The sequence below is a fragment of the Mytilus galloprovincialis genome, chromosome 3 (genome assembly GCF_965363235.1).
Source record: "Mytilus galloprovincialis chromosome 3, xbMytGall1.hap1.1, whole genome shotgun sequence".
Classification (NCBI taxonomy): Eukaryota; Metazoa; Mollusca; class Bivalvia; order Mytilida; family Mytilidae; genus Mytilus; species Mytilus galloprovincialis.
The window spans coordinates 62771486-62790908 of record NC_134840.1 but is presented as its reverse complement, the minus strand read 5'-3'; the positions used below and the strand labels follow the sequence as shown (position 1 = coordinate 62790908).

The following is a 19423-nucleotide window of genomic DNA, read 5'->3' as shown; positions in this document are numbered from 1 at the left end:
CAATACAATTTCAGCTCGTTGTTTTTTTAAACATTTCTCTTTTTAATTTTTTAAAATAGGCGAATATTTGTGTAGAAAGCCTATAAAATCGGTTAAAAAATGTTCACAAATTTGACTTAAAATTGGCCGTTGTTTGGTCTTGTCTTTAAAGAAGACTATACGGTATGAATTTTGCTCATTGTTTAAGGCCGTTAAACAATCTGCTCAGATCTAGTCAGTAAGCCATTGTTAAATCAGTTTACATCTTTCACATAAACTAATTGAATCGACTGAAGTAGATACCTAATTGTTTAAAAACAGTCCAAAATCGTTCATCAGATTAATCTGAAATTTGAGGCCAAAATCAGCCCTTACCAGACCTACTCCTTTCAGGAAATGTTCATGGAAAGGATGTATAGGTTAATGTATGATCAGTGCCCTATACTTTGTGTGTCTCAAAAGTAGTGATGATTTAGACAGAAAGTAAGTACCATAAGGTTTTTATTGCATTTCATGCAATCCTTACCCAAAAATAAACCACAATACAATGGCAGGATGTATAAATACCAAGGCACACAAAAGAAAATTACCAAAATAGACTAAACAGTAAAGGAGTGAAAGTATACTAAGACAAACAAAAAGAACACTATAACATGTAATTTTATAATTGATAAAGGATGTCAGTACCTAAAATCTATACTTCAAGACCATCCTGTATTATTATTATTGAAGTTTATACTGAATATTTATCAATGAAGGTCTTGGTATCTTCCATGGAATTTTTTTTCACAAACAGGGAGAGCCATTCTTTGACATAAACCAGGTTCCTAATCTTTCTGCTCAAACCAAAATAATAACATTGTTTTGTGCTGCACTATCACTTGATATAACTTATCAAGGTTGTATAATGTGAAGCACGCGAGATAATCCTCAGTAATTGGTGGGGTTGGTTGCTCCGTCTTTTGTTTTCAATGTTGTGTTTTGTGTACTGTTGTTTTGCATGAAAGAAAAGTTGCAATATTGTATGCAACAGTTTTGAATAAAATGGAGTGAACCCTGCATCATTATTTCATCAATATTCAAACACATAAAAAGACATACTAAAAACATAATAATAATTTTTATTTCCTAATAGTTTGTAGTTTATAATATAACCAGATGCTCCGCAGGGCGCAGCTTTATACGACCGCATAGGTTGAACCCTGAACGGTTGGGGCAAGTATGGACACAACATTCAAGCTGGATTCAGCTCTAAATTTGGATTGTGATTAAATAGTTGACACAGCATAGGTTTTGGACACAGAATGAATGTGGTCTAATGAACTTAAAATAATTTTTTTGTCTTTGAGCAATCACTATGCTGTTGAATACTAATCCTCTCAAAAAAATGTTTGAAGAAATTTTTTTTTATTTATGAAATCTGAAATGAGAAAAATTAAACCCCCCCCACCATTTTTTTTTCACATCCCCCTTTCCCTTTTTTTCAAAACTGATCTCAATTCAAATTTCTAATGGAGTTTGCAACAATAACTACTCATTTAAATACATCATAAAATATTAAAATGTAACAAAAAGTGCTTGTTATCACTGAATGGTAAAGAGTGTTTTAATTTATCAGTTGGTAGTAAAAGTGAATATACATTGTGCATTGTATAAAACAATGATTTAAGTTGATTCAACTACTATTCTGGACAAAGAAAGATAACTCTTGCTATTGCACAATATTGTGCAATTAGATATTTCTTGCTATTGTGCAATACTGTGCAATTGAAAATATTTGCTATTGCACAATACTGTGCAATTGAAGATTTCTTGCTATTGCACAATACTGTGCAATTGAACATTTTTTGCTATTGCACAATACTTTGCAATTGAAGATTTCTTGCTATTGGTGAATACTGTGCAATTGAAAATTTCTTGCTATTGCACAATACTTAATATAATAATTTTGGATCCTGATTTGAACCAACTTGAAAACTGGGCCCATAATCAAAAATCTAAGTACATGATTAAATTCAGCATATCAAAAAAGCCAAAGAATTCAATTTTTATTAAAATCAAACTTAGTTTAATTTTGGACCCTTTGGTATTTAATGTAGACCAATTTGAAAACGGGACTAAAAATTAAGAATCTACATACACAGTTAGATTTGGCATATCAAAGAACCCCAATTATTCAATTTTTGATGAAATCAAACAAAGTTTAATTTTGGACCCCGATTTGGACCAACTTGAAAACTGGGCCAATAATCAAAAATCTAAGTACATTTTTAGATTCAGCATATCAAAGAACCCCAAGGATTCAATTTTTGTTAAAATCAAACTAAGTTTAATTTTGGACCCTTTGGACCTAAATGTAGACCAATTGGAAAACGGGACCAAAAATTAAGAATCTACATCCACAGTTAGATCCGGCATATCAAAGAACCCCAATTATTCAATTTTTGATGAAATCAAACAAAGTTCAATTTTGGACCCTTTGGGCCCCTTATTCCTAAAACCCTGTTGGGACCAAAACTCCCAAAATCAAACCCAACCTTCCTTTTATGGTCATAAACCTTGTGTTTAAATTTCAAAGATTTCTATTTACTTATACTAAAGTTATGGTGCAAAAACCAAGAATAATGCTTACTTGGGCCCCTTTTTGGCCCCTAATTCCTAAACTGTTCAGACCTCAACTCCCAAAATCAATCCCAACCTTCCTTTTGTGGTCATAAACCTTGTGTTGCAACAATAACTACTCATTTAAATACATCATAAAATATTAAAATGTAACAAAAAGTGCTTGTTATCACTGAATGGTAAAGAGTGTTTTAATTTATCAGTTGGTAGTAAAAGTGAATATACATTGTGCATTGTATAAAACAATGATTTAAGTTGATTCAACTACTATTCTGGACAAAGAAAGATAACTCTTGCTATTGCACAATATTGTGCAATTAGATATTTCTTGCTATTGTGCAATACTGTGCAATTGAAAATATTTGCTATTGCACAATACTGTGCAATTGAAGATTTCTTGCTATTGCACAATACTGTGCAATTGAACATTTTTTGCTATTGCACAATACTTTGCAATTGAAGATTTCTTGCTATTGGTGAATACTGTGCAATTGAAAATTTCTTGCTATTGCACAATACTTAATATAATAATTTTGGATCCTGATTTGAACCAACTTGAAAACTGGGCCCATAATCAAAAATCTAAGTACATGATTAAATTCAGCATATCAAAAAAGCCAAAGAATTCAATTTTTATTAAAATCAAACTTAGTTTAATTTTGGACCCTTTGGTATTTAATGTAGACCAATTTGAAAACGGGACTAAAAATTAAGAATCTACATACACAGTTAGATTTGGCATATCAAAGAACCCCAATTATTCAATTTTTGATGAAATCAAACAAAGTTTAATTTTGGACCCCGATTTGGACCAACTTGAAAACTGGGCCAATAATCAAAAATCTAAGTACATTTTTAGATTCAGCATATCAAAGAACCCCAAGGATTCAATTTTTGTTAAAATCAAACTAAGTTTAATTTTGGACCCTTTGGACCTAAATGTAGACCAATTGGAAAACGGGACCAAAAATTAAGAATCTACATCCACAGTTAGATCCGGCATATCAAAGAACCCCAATTATTCAATTTTTGATGAAATCAAACAAAGTTCAATTTTGGACCCTTTGGGCCCCTTATTCCTAAAACCCTGTTGGGACCAAAACTCCCAAAATCAAACCCAACCTTCCTTTTATGGTCATAAACCTTGTGTTTAAATTTCAAAGATTTCTATTTACTTATACTAAAGTTATGGTGCAAAAACCAAGAATAATGCTTACTTGGGCCCCTTTTTGGCCCCTAATTCCTAAACTGTTCAGACCTCAACTCCCAAAATCAATCCCAACCTTCCTTTTGTGGTCATAAACCTTGTGTTTAAATTTCATTGATTTCTATTTACTTATACTAAAGTTATTGTGCGAAAACCAAGAATAATGCTTATTTGGGCCCTTTTTTGGCCCCTAATTCCTAAACTGTTTCAACTAAAACTCCCAAAATCAATCCCAACCTTCCTTTTGTGGTCATAAACCTTGTGTCAAAATTTCATAGATTTCTATTTACTTAAACTAAAGTTATAGTGCAAAAACCAAGAAAATGCTTATTTGGGCACTTTTTGGCCCCTAATTCCTAAAATTTTGGGACCAAAACTCCCAAAATCAATCCCAACCTTCCTTTTGTGGTTATAAACCTTGTGTTAAAATTTCATAGATTTCTATTCACTTTTACTAAAGTTAGAGTGCGAAAACTAAAAGTATTCGGACGACGACGCAAGACGACGCAGGACGACGACGACGCCAACGTGATAGCAATATACGACGAAAAATTAAAATTTTTGCGGTCGTATAAAAACAAAGAAAGAATGAATAACAACTATATATTAACATCAAATATACAGAAACAAAAAAATCAAGCATATCACATTTACCCTGAATGTTAGGAATTTATCAGTTCTCTTTATCATGCAATCACATATAATCCACATTTATAACTGAGACAATGAAAAATTAATAATGTAAAGTATAAAATGAATAAGTAGCAGCCATCTTTTTTTCATAATTTAGAAATAACATGATAGAGAAATACATTTCAGCATAAAAAAAAAATCTATAAATTTAAGCTTCTTTACTCAGCAGTTTACCATAACCTAGAAGTAATGCACTATCTGCATTTTAAAATATATCAAAATTTACTGAATTTAAAATAAATTTCTAATAATGAATGAAAAAAATGTCATCAAAGAAAATAATTTTTGAAATATCAAAATTATATTTTACTAAAATACAAATAGTAAATAAGCATTAGGATATTTTTTGTACTTGGTTGTTTTTTTAACTGAAAAATTTTAAAAAATTCAAATCAAAGTATAATCGATTATTATAAATCCCTAAAAAAAATTGAATGCTCTTTATCAAAAATTTGTAAAATATAAAAAAGATGGAAAGTAATAATACTTTCATGACTTCATATTATTACAATGATATACCCTAGTAAGACTACTGCTGGATGGAGATGCTAGGTTATAAAGTAGTTCGTGATTGTGAATACTATCATGGAAAATAACCTGTGGTGTCAAAATCTATTTCACAGAGTAAATGTTATAATACAGAAAACCGACAACAATAGTGTGTTAAAAATAAATAAATTTTTCATCTATTTCACAGTATTACAGTTAAATAATATTCTATACTGTTCTTGTTTAATAGTATATGCCAGAATCATACATTTTTTAAATGTATTTATTTTCACCATTTCTGAAACAACAAATTTGATTTGACCCTGAAAAAATACAATAATGCCTTATTACACTTGCAATAATGTTATGATAAAGGTCACAATTTATAAAATTTTACTTCTTTATATTGGATGGGAGATACATTGGAAGTCAATAATATTTTGTCAAACAAGTCATTTAGTTTAATATAAACAAAATTAAAATAATTCTGACTTATAAAACAGATTGTTGATTGCAGCATGTAAAAATAGATAAAATACTTCTGTCTATTCATATGGACCATGTTTGTCTTTGATTATCATCACTTTGTCAATCACTGCTCCATCCTGAAAAAAATAATAAATAATTTGTTAAAAAATATTGGCAAATATGAAATGTTAAGGAATTTTTGTATAAGACGAAATTTATTCTGTTGAGGAATCAAATAACATTCAAACTTTGGATCTAATAGCATATATATTCTAGCTGGTTAATTTTATGATCTACAGTAAAATTCATTAAAATAAAAGTGAACAGTCTAAGGATAGAACTGATTTTTTTAGTTAAATCCTTATATCATCTATTACATACTTCACAAGTTTTGAACCTAGAAGTTATGTCTTTGATCCTTAAATTCAATAGGACTTCATACCATTATGCATATCAATAGATATGACAAGAAACTAATATGATTTTACTATCAACACAGAAACCAGTCAATTTAAGTCTGATTAAAATGCTTCGCTGAGCACAGCCTGATACCAACCCAGAGGTTGAACCCTGAACAGTTAGGGCAAATTTTGACAAAATATTCAAGCTTGATACTGTCTGAATATGGATTGTGATCTTTTACATAATATAGGTTTCTGACACAAAACATATGTCAAGATCTTACAAATACTATTCAATTAAAGATTTCCTCTTGAAATTTCAAAAATTTGAAATTTGAGAAATTTTGAAGATAAAAATTGAACCCTCTAAAAAAATTGGAACTCCCAAACTTTATGAATCTCCCCCCTTAGAGCAATTATCCCAAAACTTGATCCAAGCCTTTCCATTGTAGTATTAAACCTTGTACAATTTCAGAGAGATCCATACACTTAAACACAAGTTATTGTCTGGAAACTAGACAAATTTTTGTTTTAAGACCTTTTTTCAATTCCTGCATAAATGGGGCAATAACCTTGTGATTTAGAACTTTGTGGTACAATGTCAGAGAAATTCATACACTTACAAACAAGTTATTATCCAGAAACTACAAAAATACTTGTTTATTGTCCCTTTTTTTGGCCATTTATTCCTAAACTATTGGCACCATAACCCCTAAAATGAATCCAAACTTTCTACTAGTGGTATTTAACATTGTGGTACAATTTCAGAGCAATTGAAATACTTTTACACAAGTTATTATCCTGAAAGTAGAAAAATGCTTGTTTTTGTTTTGGGCCCCTAAATCCTAAACAGTTGTGGCTATCATCCGCAAATTCAATCCCAACCTTCCTTTATTTGTATTGAACCTTCTTATTTAATTTCAAAGAGATCCATTTCATGTAATCTTAAGTTATTTCCCGGACACCAAATGTGTCTTCGGACAACGCAGACGACATCATACCACTATACGATCCAAAAAAAATTTGAGGTGAATGAATTCCAAACAGTTGACGAAGCAGTTTAGTTTGCATTCAGTTGTCAAAGTTTTCATGGAAATCTAAATATTGACTTTTGATCTCTAACCAAAAAACAATAGCCTAGGGGTCATTACTTCATTATAATAATTTATTGTACAAATGAACAGAACAGTACACTGTACAGATAAACAGTTTACATATTCTATAATAATTTATTGTATAATTATTATGCTCAATCTGTCTACTGTGTGGGAAAAGACTGTCAAAGTATGTTTACTCAAACGAAAAGTATGCCACACTGTACTGACAAACAGTTTAAATATTCTTCACCAACTGGTAGTCAATAAAAAAAAAACCACTATATATTGAATCAATTTATTTCTCACCTTGTCATCAGAAACTTGTTCCCAGTATAGATGGGAACTATTCATTATTTGCATTCTAGAATATCCGTAATCTAAACTCCTGACAGCTGACCATTCAGGAATTGTTTGGTTCTTAAAAGGATCATGTCTTTCCTGACACCCCTGTGTAGTGAATAAAAGCATAAATATATCAATTTCCATTCTCAATTTCATAATATATCTACATAAAATTTACCTCTGAAATTACCATAAATGTCTTTTTCATACCTAGATTTATGTTTTGCTAATTGTAGAGGCTGGTCAATTACTTATAGTTGCTAACAATGATGTCCTTTTGTCTCTGGCAGTTAGTTGTCTCATTTACAAACAACAAATTTTCTTTTTTTTTTTTATTTTTTTAAATGTGTGTTCAAACCTTGTTGCTTCAGATATGAATAATGACAGATGTGGTGTTAAAATCAATGAGAAAATTATATGTTGCTGTGTTCACCCTGTATATTTTTTTATTGTCTTTGGTTGTTGAATTTGGGATCCTCAATGCTCTTCGACTTTATGCTTGTTAGACTTTCTATCTATTTTGATCTGAGCATCACGGATGAGTCTTATGTAGACCAATAGGCCTGATACATTTGATAACTATTGTGCAAAGTCATCATAATGCTACAGCTTATCCCTTTTCAACTTATCTCTTTACAATAAACTTACAGCAGATCCAGTGACAAAATGAACTGGAGCTTTAGGATTTGTGTAAGGTTCATCTCTACTACCATTCATCACCTACAATTAATATGTATATTTTAATAAAAAATAAATAAATCATTACTAAAACTGGACCGATTAGTTGCTGGACAAATTCCTTATCGTGTCATGAACCAATTTGATATAATTAACTTAAAAAATAATGTTGAACAACTAAGTTTAGCACAAACTTTTACAAAAATGTAGCCAAACACATAAAGTGAAATGGAAACTGTTAAAAATATATACCAAGGGAGATAACTCATATTATAATTCTGTCAACCTATTTTTAAACATATCAATCATAGTAACAATATAACCTAATTTATATGTTTTAATCTAAATATATTTCCATTGCCAGCAGCATCAATAAAGTTATAATAAACTTTAAATCTATTGGGAATAATTAAATCTGTTAAAGAAGAAAGTGCAAATCATGAGATACTTGCAGCCCAAACCAATATCAATTTTTCTTCTTCTTCAAATTGATAAGGATGTGCAAGTTGAAACAATAAAGTTTGTCAAAACTTATCAAGATTTTGAGGTAGAAATATGACAAGACTTCATTTTTCCTTTTAAAAAACAGATATTTCACAGTGAGGATTATTCAGTCCATTCAAGAATAAAATTAAAATATGAGATTTTTTGCTTTCGTAGACATAACTTGTGGTGAATAATATGCTAGTAGTGTTATTCCTCATAACTTACCTTTCTATCATAAACTGGCCATAATCTTTCATAGGAATGTTCATGTGCCCATACCATTACATCAACACCATATTGATGGAATAATTTCTCCAATCCGAAAAAATGTAAATATGGCACACCAACTCTTATCTGCAAGCAAAAAAAATATAGAATTTATCATTTCACTTGTTTCAATAGTACAAAAAGTCATCTTCTCTACTACATATGTGGCATCTTTGTCGTAATGTTTTCAATTTAAGAATTGGCATCTAAATTTCATAAAGTCTTTCTAATAACTACTTCCATCTTAAATCATCTCATTTTGCTGATGATTTTACAACCTCAAATCAGCCATAAAATGCAGATTAGAAATTTAAAAAAAAAGTTTGTATTATATTCCAATAATTGACTATCTCCCCTTTATTTCTATGATGGAAGCTACTACACAATTACATAGGAGCTACATTGAGCAATATAATTTATTCTATGATAATTACCAGACTTTCATGATGTGTACAGTCATCATTATCATTATTAGAACAATACATAGGTCTGTGTCCCATTGTTATAATCCAAGGTCTCTTGGCACGGTTCTCTGGTTTTGCAGCTTCCTGCAACAAGTTATATATATATATATATAATATATAAGAAAAGTTTGATATTTGTTAAATTGCTGCATTTCTATACATTATGTATAATATAAATTATTAACTGGAAAGGATAGTTGTTTTTGAACGTACAGCAATTTTGACAATTCTTCTAGTATACAATTGTTAATACATACAAATCTTCCTTTTATAGCTATTCATGAACACATGCATACAAAAGGAAAGTTTTTAACCTCTTTCCATATATTTTGACCAAAAAGAAGATTTAACATATATATACATACTAGACAGAAACCCAGCAACACAAAAACTCATTTGTTTGGTGACAAAGACAGACTTAACCAATACAATTAAGTGATTGACCTGTGTGTGTTATTTTAGATTTGTTTCATTGATTTTAAATGTGGGGTGTACACTTTAAAATTCATAAAGACTGTCATGACGTCAAAACAACAAAAACACTGTGTGTTCTTTGTTCTATTTTCTAGAATTTTGTGCTGTTTTTTGTCAATGCACATACAGATTTTGATAAATGAAGAAGATGACAAAAGTTAAATACTGTGGATTGCAGAAAATTTGTATCTTCATGGATATTTGATTTGGTTGTTTTGACAAAGTATGCAAAAAATTGTGCACGGTTGAACTTTTAATATACTTTGCCTTCTATTAACCCATGATATCAACAAAAATGTATACCCCATGAATAAAAATGAATCCCCAGTACATACATAGATGTATAAATGGTAAATGCAAATAATGGCAATTGTTTTAAATAACAAATAAAATATACAGACCTTCAGATCATTTTCCAGCCATTCATACTGTTTAGGCACTTGCATAATACCATAATACAGGTAAAAGTAATATTCAGTTGATATTGAGATTATATGTGCTGGTCCAATGTTAAAACTGAAATTGAACATATATTTTAAGCATATCAGACTAGATGAAAATAGTTCAATTAACTATAGGCTTCAAGGAGTATATCTCTCCTCAAGTATTTTTGCATTTAATTGATGTGATTTTGCAAGAACATTTGTGTTGAATGGACACTGTGTGATCCAAAATATTGTTTTGCTGATCATTTCAATAAATCTTATTAGAAGTCTGCTGAGGATATCATGAAAATTCCAACTTGATTTTGGAAGTCAACAAATTCAAAATATTAAGTTTAATTGCATAGTAATATAAGATTCCTTGATACAGAGTTAACATGCAAAATTTACTGAAACTAGTGTTAATCCCCTTTTATATGAAGACATAAGAAGCTTGCCTCCGGAGCTGGATTTTCTAATTGTGTTGAAGACCCACTGGTGGCCTTAGGCTGTTTTCTGCTCTTTGGTCGCATTATTATCTCTTTGTCAAATCACACATTTCCATTCTAAATTTTATTATAGAAAAGTAAACATTTTTTTTTCTCAATTATGCCATATAAAAGTTGTCATTTGTTATATCTAGTTGGTCTTTGTCATCTAGTCTTATCTGTTTTAATGGCACACTTAGCATAGTTCCTATTAAATTATTCACAACTTTCAAGACATAAGATGATTTAGAGACATGAATGATGATAAGTGGATATTTATACCTGTAAAACATCTTGTCCATATCTTCATCACCTGGCATTGTAAATCTGTTCTTGTAATTGGAGAAATTGCTAAAAAGATAAAATTAATATGAAATTAACAATTGTATGTCTTCACAAAGTACATTTTAATGAATACAGTGTGTTTTGATTGTAAATTCTTAAAAATATCTGCCTTTTTAATAATTTTATGGAAAAATAAAGAAAGTTCATGATTTTATGCTGACGTTTCTTTCCCCTAGCATCCAAGTTAATATTACAATGGGGTTGGTTTTATTATCATTAACAGGCTTTTATTTCAACCTCGAATTATTTTTAAATATGGAATTTGCAAAATTTCTTGTGTTTGAACTTTTTAACAAATTCTATGTTTTTTCTGTATTTCTGTTTTGAGAAATACATAACACTTTCCATATAATGTATTTTGTATAGATGGTGTTGTGCATCACACAGTACATTCTATTGAAGATGGGCTATCTTTTTTGTAATAGAAGGTCTTGTGCACTGCACAGAACATTGAAATACAGAATAAACACGGAATTTGTTAAAAATTTATAATAGCCTGTTCATTGCCTGTTCATTGCAGTTTTAACTCAAAATAGTATATGCTATTTAATAAAAAAATACAAGGACCTGAACAGGTAATTATTGTTACACCATAATTTCGTTGAATTTAGAGTTTTTTTCATGCAAAAGATCAGAACTATTAAATACTAAATAAGTAATTTGTTCAAATGGTTTTCTAAATTTAGACTACAAATTCCCCAAAAAATTGTATCCTAAAAAAATAACTATGCTGTAAAGAAAATATACAAAACAAATTGTCCATAGTAAACAGATGCACTTGCAGTCATGCACTCGCATTTTCTATGTTAAGTGAACCTTGAAATTGAGGTAAAAACTCTAATTTGGCATTAAAAATAGAAAGATCACATCATAGGGAACATTTCAAGATGATTGGACTTAACTTAACCAAACACTTTAACCTGAAGCGGGACAGATAAATGAACGGTAAGACGGACGAATGAAAAGACACAAAGACCAAATAATATAATGCCTAACTTCTATTGAAGGTGGGGCATAAAAAATTAACAGTGTAGATGCCAGTGAATAGTATTTTTTAATGAAACATATTCAAAATAGTAGTTTTTGTTTCCTATTGTTACCTGAACAAATTTGTCTGTTAGTACATTTAATATATCCTAAATTTTCTCTGATACCTTTTAAGACACACAGGTAATTACTTACTATGCATTTTCATGATTGCCAGGGCATGTCATGTATGGTACCTGACCAGCAATTGGTTGCACTAAATTCAAGAATTCATCCCCAATATGACCATTTTGCTAAAATTAAAATTCACAGTACTTAAATATATGTATGTTTATATATTCAAAATAAAATATTAAACCATAAATCAATTTTAAAATAAACTTTTTTTTATTACACAATGATTGAAATATTTGTCTTCTTTAAAAATTAATTCAATGTATAATGGTAAGTTTGGTTCATTTAATACTGAAATACCTAAGGGACGACATCAAAAGATCGATGTAGGATAAAAAACTTAAATCAAATAGTTTGGGGGTGGGGGTCAACATTACTGCAAGTTTTGTTAATCCAAAATAGATTTTACAGATATCCATAAAGGTAAATAAAATTTTCCCAAATTAAGTTACGAGGGCGGGTGGGGGGTCAGTGAAAAAACTATGTGAATTAAGTTTTTTATCCTACATTGAACTTTTGATGTCGTCTCTAAGCACATCATGCATATGACATCTCAAGTAATAAGTTATTATAAAAGTTTGCCCTTTTCATTTCCATGGGACATTTCTCTGTTTTTTTGCTGTGCATGTACTGATTTTGTGTCATGGATTGGTAATTCATATATTTTCTTTTCTATTGTTTCTGAATTTTTAGATTTTACCACATTTATATATATAATATTTGTTTTTATTGTCTCTTTTTGGATTGTTTTTGTAATGTCTGATTTTGTGAATCTTTTACTATTGCACTGCATTGAAGGGATATCAGTCTGTACCTTTGATTCATATGAAGAAAATGTAAAGTTTCCACCTGTATTTTAATTAAATTTTCTATGGATTCCATTTGGTATAAACACTAAACTAGAGGCTCTAAAGAGCCTGTGTCGCTCACCTTGGTCTATGTGAATATTAAACAATGGACACAGATGGATTCATGACAAAATTGTGTTTTGGTGATGGTGATGTGTTTGTAGATCTTACTTTACTAAACATTCTTGCTGCTTACAATTATCTCTATCTATAACAGTACTTTCTGTGGAAAATGTTATTGAAAATCTTCAAATTTTATGAAAATTGTTAAAAATTTACTATGAAGGGCAATAACTCCTTAGGGGGTCAATTGACTATTTTGGTCATAGTGACTTATTTTTAGTTCTTACTTTGCTATACATTATTGCTGTTTACAGTTTATCTCTATTTATAATAATATTCAACATAACAAAAAAAACAGCAAAATTTCCTCAAAATTACCAATTCAGGGGCAGCAACCTAACAACCAATTATCCGATTCATCTGAAAATTCCAGGGCAGATAGATCGTGACCTGATCAACAATTTTACTTCCTGTCAGATTTGCTCTTAATGCTTTGGTTTTGGAGTTATAAGCCAAAAACTGCATTTTACCCCCATGTTCTATTTTTAGCCATGACGGCCATCTTGGTTTGTTGGCCGAGTTACCGGACACATTTTTTTAACTAGATACCCCAATTATGGCTAAGTTTGGTTAAATTTGGCCCAGTAGTTTCAGAGGAGAAGATTTTTCTAAAAGATTACTAAGATTTACGAAAAATGGTTAAAAATTGACTATAAAGGGCAATAACTCCTAAAGTGGTCAACTGACCATTTTGGTCATGTTGACTTATTTGTAGATCTTACTTTGCTGAACATTATTGCTGTTTACAGTTTATCTCTATCTATAATAATATTCAAGATAATAACCAAAAACAATAAAATTTCCTTAAAATTATCAATTCAGGGGCAGCAACCCAACAACGGGTTGTTCAATTCATCTGATAATTTCAGGGCAGATAGATCTTGACCTGATGAACAATTTTACCCCGTCAGATTTGCTCTAAATGCTTTGGTTTTTGAGTTATAACCCAAAAACTGCATTTTACCCCTATGTTCTATTTTTAGCCATGGCGGCCATCTTGGTTGGTTGGCCGGGTCACGCCACACATTTTTTAAACTAGATACCCCAATGATGATTGTGGCCAAGTTTGGATTAATTTGTCCCAGTAGTTTCAGAGGAGAAGATTTTTCTAAAAGATAACTAAGATTTACGAAAAATGGTTAAAAATTGACTATAAAGGGCAATAACTCCTAAAGTGGTCAACTGACCATTTTGGTCATGTTGACTTATTTGTAGATCTTACTTTGCTGAACATTATTGCTGTTTACAGTTTATCTCTATCTATAATAATATTCAAGATAATAACCAAAAACAATAAAATTTCCTTAAAATTATCAATTCAGGGGCAGCAACCCAACAACGGGTTGTTCAATTCATCTGATAATTTCAGGGCAGATAGATCTTGACCTGATGAACAATTTTACCCCGTCAGATTTACTCTAAATGCTTTGGCTTTTGAGTTATAAGCCAAAAACTGCATTTTACCCCTATGTTCTATTTTTAGCCATGGCGGCCATCTTGGTTGGTTGGCCGGGTCACGCCACACATTTTTTAAACTAGATACCCCAATGATGATTGTGGCCAAGTTTGGATTAATTTGTCCCAGTAGTTTCAGAGGAGAAGATTTTTGTAAAAGATAACTAAGATTTACGAAAAATGGTTAAAAATGGACTATAAAGGGCAATAACTCCTAAAGTGGTCAACTGACCATTTTGGTCATGTTTGACTTATTTGTAGATCTTACTTTGCTGAACATTATTGCTGTTTACAGTTTATCTCTATCTATAATAATATTCAAGATAATAACCAAAAACAATAAAATTTCCTTAAAATTATCAATTCAGGGGCAACAACCCAACAACGGATTGTTCAATTCATCTGAAAATTTCAGGGCAGATAGATCTTGACCTGATGAACAATTTTACCCCATGTCAGATTTGCTCTAAATGCTTTGGTTTTTGAGTTATAACCCAAAAACTGCATTTTACCCCTATGTTCTATTTTTAGCCATGGTGGCCATCTTGGTTGGTTGGCCGGGTCACGCCACACATTTTTTAAACTAGATACCCCAATGATGATTGTGGCCAAGTTTGGTTTAATTTGGCTCAATAGTTTCAGAGGAGAAGATTTTTGTAAAAGTTAACGACGACGGATGTGATGGGAAAAGCTCACTTGGCCCTTCGGGCCAGGTGAGCTAAAAATGAGAGATCAGATTTTAGGAACCTGTTTTGTTTCATCATTGGTAACCTTGTTTCTTGGTTTGTATTAACATGAGCAACATGATGGGTGCCACATCTTGAGCAGAATCTACTTATCCTTCTAGAGCACCTAAGATCACCACCAGTTTTTGAAGGAGTTAATTTTGCTTAGTCTTTAGTTTTCTACGTTGTGTTCTGTGTAGTATTGTTTGATTGTATTTTTCTTTTTAAGCCACGGCATTGTCAGTTGAGTTTGAATGACCCTCTGGTATCTTTCTGACTAGGGCTAGTTTTCATTAGACTACTTGCAAATTTCATTACTTACTGCATCAAGGTCATATCCAAAGTCACCTGAAAAATAAATAATCAAATCAAATATTTACATTTTCAAAATAGCAAATTCTTTATTCAAAACAAGAATGTGTTCATAGTATCTGTATTATTTAAATCACAGGATGACTAATTTTTTGGCAGATGTGTTATCATTCAATATCAAAGTACATTTTTGATAAGAGATACACTTGGGTAAACCCTTGAAAAGTAACATCAACAGGATATTAGTACACCGTTACTTGTCTTTCTTTTCCTTTATGTCTTTTTATATATGAATACAAGCAATCAATTTCATTTTGGTTGGTCTCATATCATATACAAGTATTTCTATTATTATAGGGCAATATAGGGTAACATCAATATAGCAATGTCTTATTTGTGAAACAAAGTACTTGTATATGAAGTTAAAAATACTTCAGAACTCAGGTGTAAATCACTCCAACATTTTAATAATAAAAATGTCCCAGTGGTTTTAAGATAACTGCTGTAGCTGTGGATTTATTGTCATTTTTTAGTACTAATTTTCATGGGTTTTGTGGATGCAATGTATATGTGGATATAGACTTAAGAGAACCATCAATTTCAGTGTTCAACGAACTTCAAATGTTCATCATTGACCAGAGATTCTACATGTACATGTATACTTACCGACATGGAAAATAGCATCATACATTCCCTTTTTGGTTTCATTAATAAGCCTTGGTACAGATTGAGGATTAACAAAGCCGAGATCACCAAACAGAGCTATCCTTGGACTCCAGTCAGATCCATCCTTCATGGAAACAAAAGTCAACTTTTCACTCATAAGTACACCATTGCCACAACTGTACACTGAAATGTTACAGTTTTTACAAGTTAAATGCTAATACAGTACATCATTTCACTTTGAGTGTTCATTAGAAATTTTAAAAAAAACCACACACACAAATACAATACATTTATAAATATAATTTGAACATAGCAATATTCCTTGAAACATTTGTTTTTAAAAAAGAAACACAAATACATATAGTTATAATGTATAACATGAACATCACAAGATTTCTTGATACTTTTAAAAAAAAAACATGTACAAATGATCACAGATACAGTTTGTGTAGAATATCATATCTATATATAGACATTGCAAAATTCCTTAAGAAAAGTAGGAGGCCTGATTGTTACACTTGACTTGAGTATATGCCATACTAAGACTAGTAGGCACACTTACTTAAATAAACTTTTTAAAATACACTGGAAAATCTAATTACATGTGTAGGAAATAATATACAAGCAGATAAATTGTTCCATCATTAACAATTTAAAAGAAACATGGAGCACATCAGACATGTCAGATAAAAATAACAAAAATACCACTCAAAAGAAAATTCCAAATGGAAAGTCTCTTATAAAATGGCAAACTCCAAAATATTTGAAAACGAGCCATACCGATTTTCTTGACTTGGTACATGCATTTCATAACGCTGAAAATGGTGGCCTGGATAAACATCAATGTTTTATAGCTTGTCAACATTTCACTTGTACATGTATCACATTCACTTAAAATTGCATTACCGGTATATTATTAACAATGATTGCATAGAAAAAACAGACATAATCGGCAAATTGTCAAAAATCAGGAAACAGCAGTCAAAATTGTGTGGGTTAATTTAAATCTCTGTCAAAAAAAACAACTATGTATAAAGAAAAATTTAAAAATTTATAATAACCATATCGAGTTCCAGGTTTCAGATTTATAAGTGTAACCCTGTGAATAAACTGTGTGTGCTGTTGTGGTCCACCATCAACAAATTTTCTGGTGTAACCTTTGGCAATCATATTTGTTGTTTGAACTCCATACAAACAGGTTGCATTCTGTGTAACGTTCATGGTGCTCCATGTTACTAACATTTTTGTGGGAACATCTATAAAGAGATATTTAAACATAAAAAAAATATATATGTATACAACAGAAATGAACTGCTTCGCTGAGTGCAACTGGAGATGCCCACATAGGTACAACCCTGAACAGTTGGGGCAAAAATGGACACAATATTCAAGCTTAATACACAAAAGTTCCCTTAAAAGGATCAACTGATCTTGGCGACCACAATACTTGTATACTAGTATTGTCAACAATACTCGTATATGATTAATGTACAAGTATTGTATACAAGTATTGTCCTAGTATTGTTTACATTTGTATATAAAATTAATTAGAATGTTATTATTACTGCATATATTCAAAAGTAATTTGAAAAATATGTATTTCTTGAAACATTTATTCATTTGTGTACATCTCAAAAATGTAAATTATACTTTATTTTGAAATAAATGTTCTTTTTCATGAAAAGTGTATTAAGGAAAAGTTAACTGTCAAGCCCAATCAGTGATTATTAGATATTGTTTGCCTTAAATTACCGGAGAATAAAGGCTTTTTCCCCTGGAGAGGAATCCCAATTTGAAAATAAAATGGCTTAAAATTAAAAGACAATTTTTTTCCCAAACAATGCACATGATGCAGTCTCAGTGGTAATTGTGCATGAATACATGTACAAACTGAAAAAACACTCATTTAAACATTTTTCATGCCTTAAATGATTATATGTGCAGATTTGAGGGTCTATTTATGTATCATCACTGACATTAAGGGGTCTTAATTCAAATGAGAGTTTACCTCTTGAAAGGGGGTCTGCAAATTAAAGTTCCAGTCAAATTCATGCTTTGATATAATTTTCCCAATTTGATAAAAATGACGCGTATTTTCCCAATAAAAAAGGGTAGAGGTAGTTTTGAAAAAAGCCAACAATATGACTGTGACTATGATTATGATACAATTTACAGGTTTCTTTTCAATTGTTATACAAATAACTAAGCTTACAAGTATAAAGTTATTCTCCAATAATGATACGAAAATGTATTTGCAATTATATTTTAAGAATGTTAAACATCATTCATTCATTTGATTTAAAAAATATTATTTTTTTTGAATTCTGTGTAATTAGTTTTCATTTAAGTGGGGCTAGTTGGTAGAACTGAAAATTATACATTGAAGTAGATTTTAAATAATTATATATATAAGTGGGGGGAGTTGACAGGGGAAAAGTAAACGGGATTTAACCCTTTTCACAAGTGAGGCGATTTTTTAAAAAGTGGGGCGAGTTAGTAAATCAGATTGGGGCAATTTTTTTAAAGTGGGGCGAGTTGGTGAAAAAGTGGGGCGATTTGGTGTGGGGCGTTTTTCCAGTGGGGCGATTTGTCCTGCTTCCAACATCATTAAGCGTTGAATCCTGGCAACTGATCTGAAAAGGAGATTTTGGCCAGGATGTCAGACTAAAATATCCTAATGAAATGAATGAATTTATGTAAGTGTAATAATTACATAATTCATAAAATATATGCTTACCTCCAAACGATATGTGAATTTGTTCTGGCTGCTTGAAATCTTTGAACTTAATTGATGAAACTAAGACATTTTCAACTTCCCAAGCATTTACCAGAGCCAACAGGACTGTAAAAATTTGAAATAATATAACATTTTTCATCCTTCTACCGTCGTGTTGTTGTTTGTTATGAATAAACTGAAATGATGTATTTTCGCTGCTTATAAAGGTAAGGTCAAAATAGATAATTTAAAACGCAGTAAAGACCCAACTAAATCACATGACAATCAGGTGATTTTTAACAGGTGAGTGTGGGGCTCACGAAAGGTATAAATGTAGACGATTAGGTGTCGATGATAGCTTATCGGATAACTAACGAGCAAATACTGTCAAGAATAAAGAATAATTGAACGCAAAGCAAAAGAATAAAGAATAACTATTTAACATTTATAATTACGAAAAAAGTAATCAGTGTGACCAGAGACATAAAATATATA

The 19423-nt window shown here is 30.7% G+C and overlaps 1 protein-coding gene across 1 annotated transcript; it reads right to left on the bottom strand.

Moving 5' to 3' along the window:
* Window positions 1-5366: 5366 nt before the first annotated feature.
* LOC143068596 (acid phosphatase type 7-like) lies at window positions 5367-19127 on the bottom strand. Its single transcript, XM_076242783.1, has 12 exons — window positions 18950-19127; window positions 17274-17468; window positions 16213-16395; window positions 15557-15582; window positions 12105-12202; window positions 10860-10928; window positions 10069-10183; window positions 9164-9277; window positions 8688-8816; window positions 7947-8018; window positions 7263-7403; window positions 5367-5595 (listed from the first exon to the last, which is right to left on the bottom strand). Exons 1-12 carry the CDS (start codon window positions 19086-19088, stop codon window positions 5536-5538), a joined length of 1341 nt encoding a protein of 446 aa, XP_076098898.1. The 5' UTR covers window positions 19089-19127; the 3' UTR covers window positions 5367-5535.
* Between the last annotated feature and the right edge of the window lie 296 nt (window positions 19128-19423).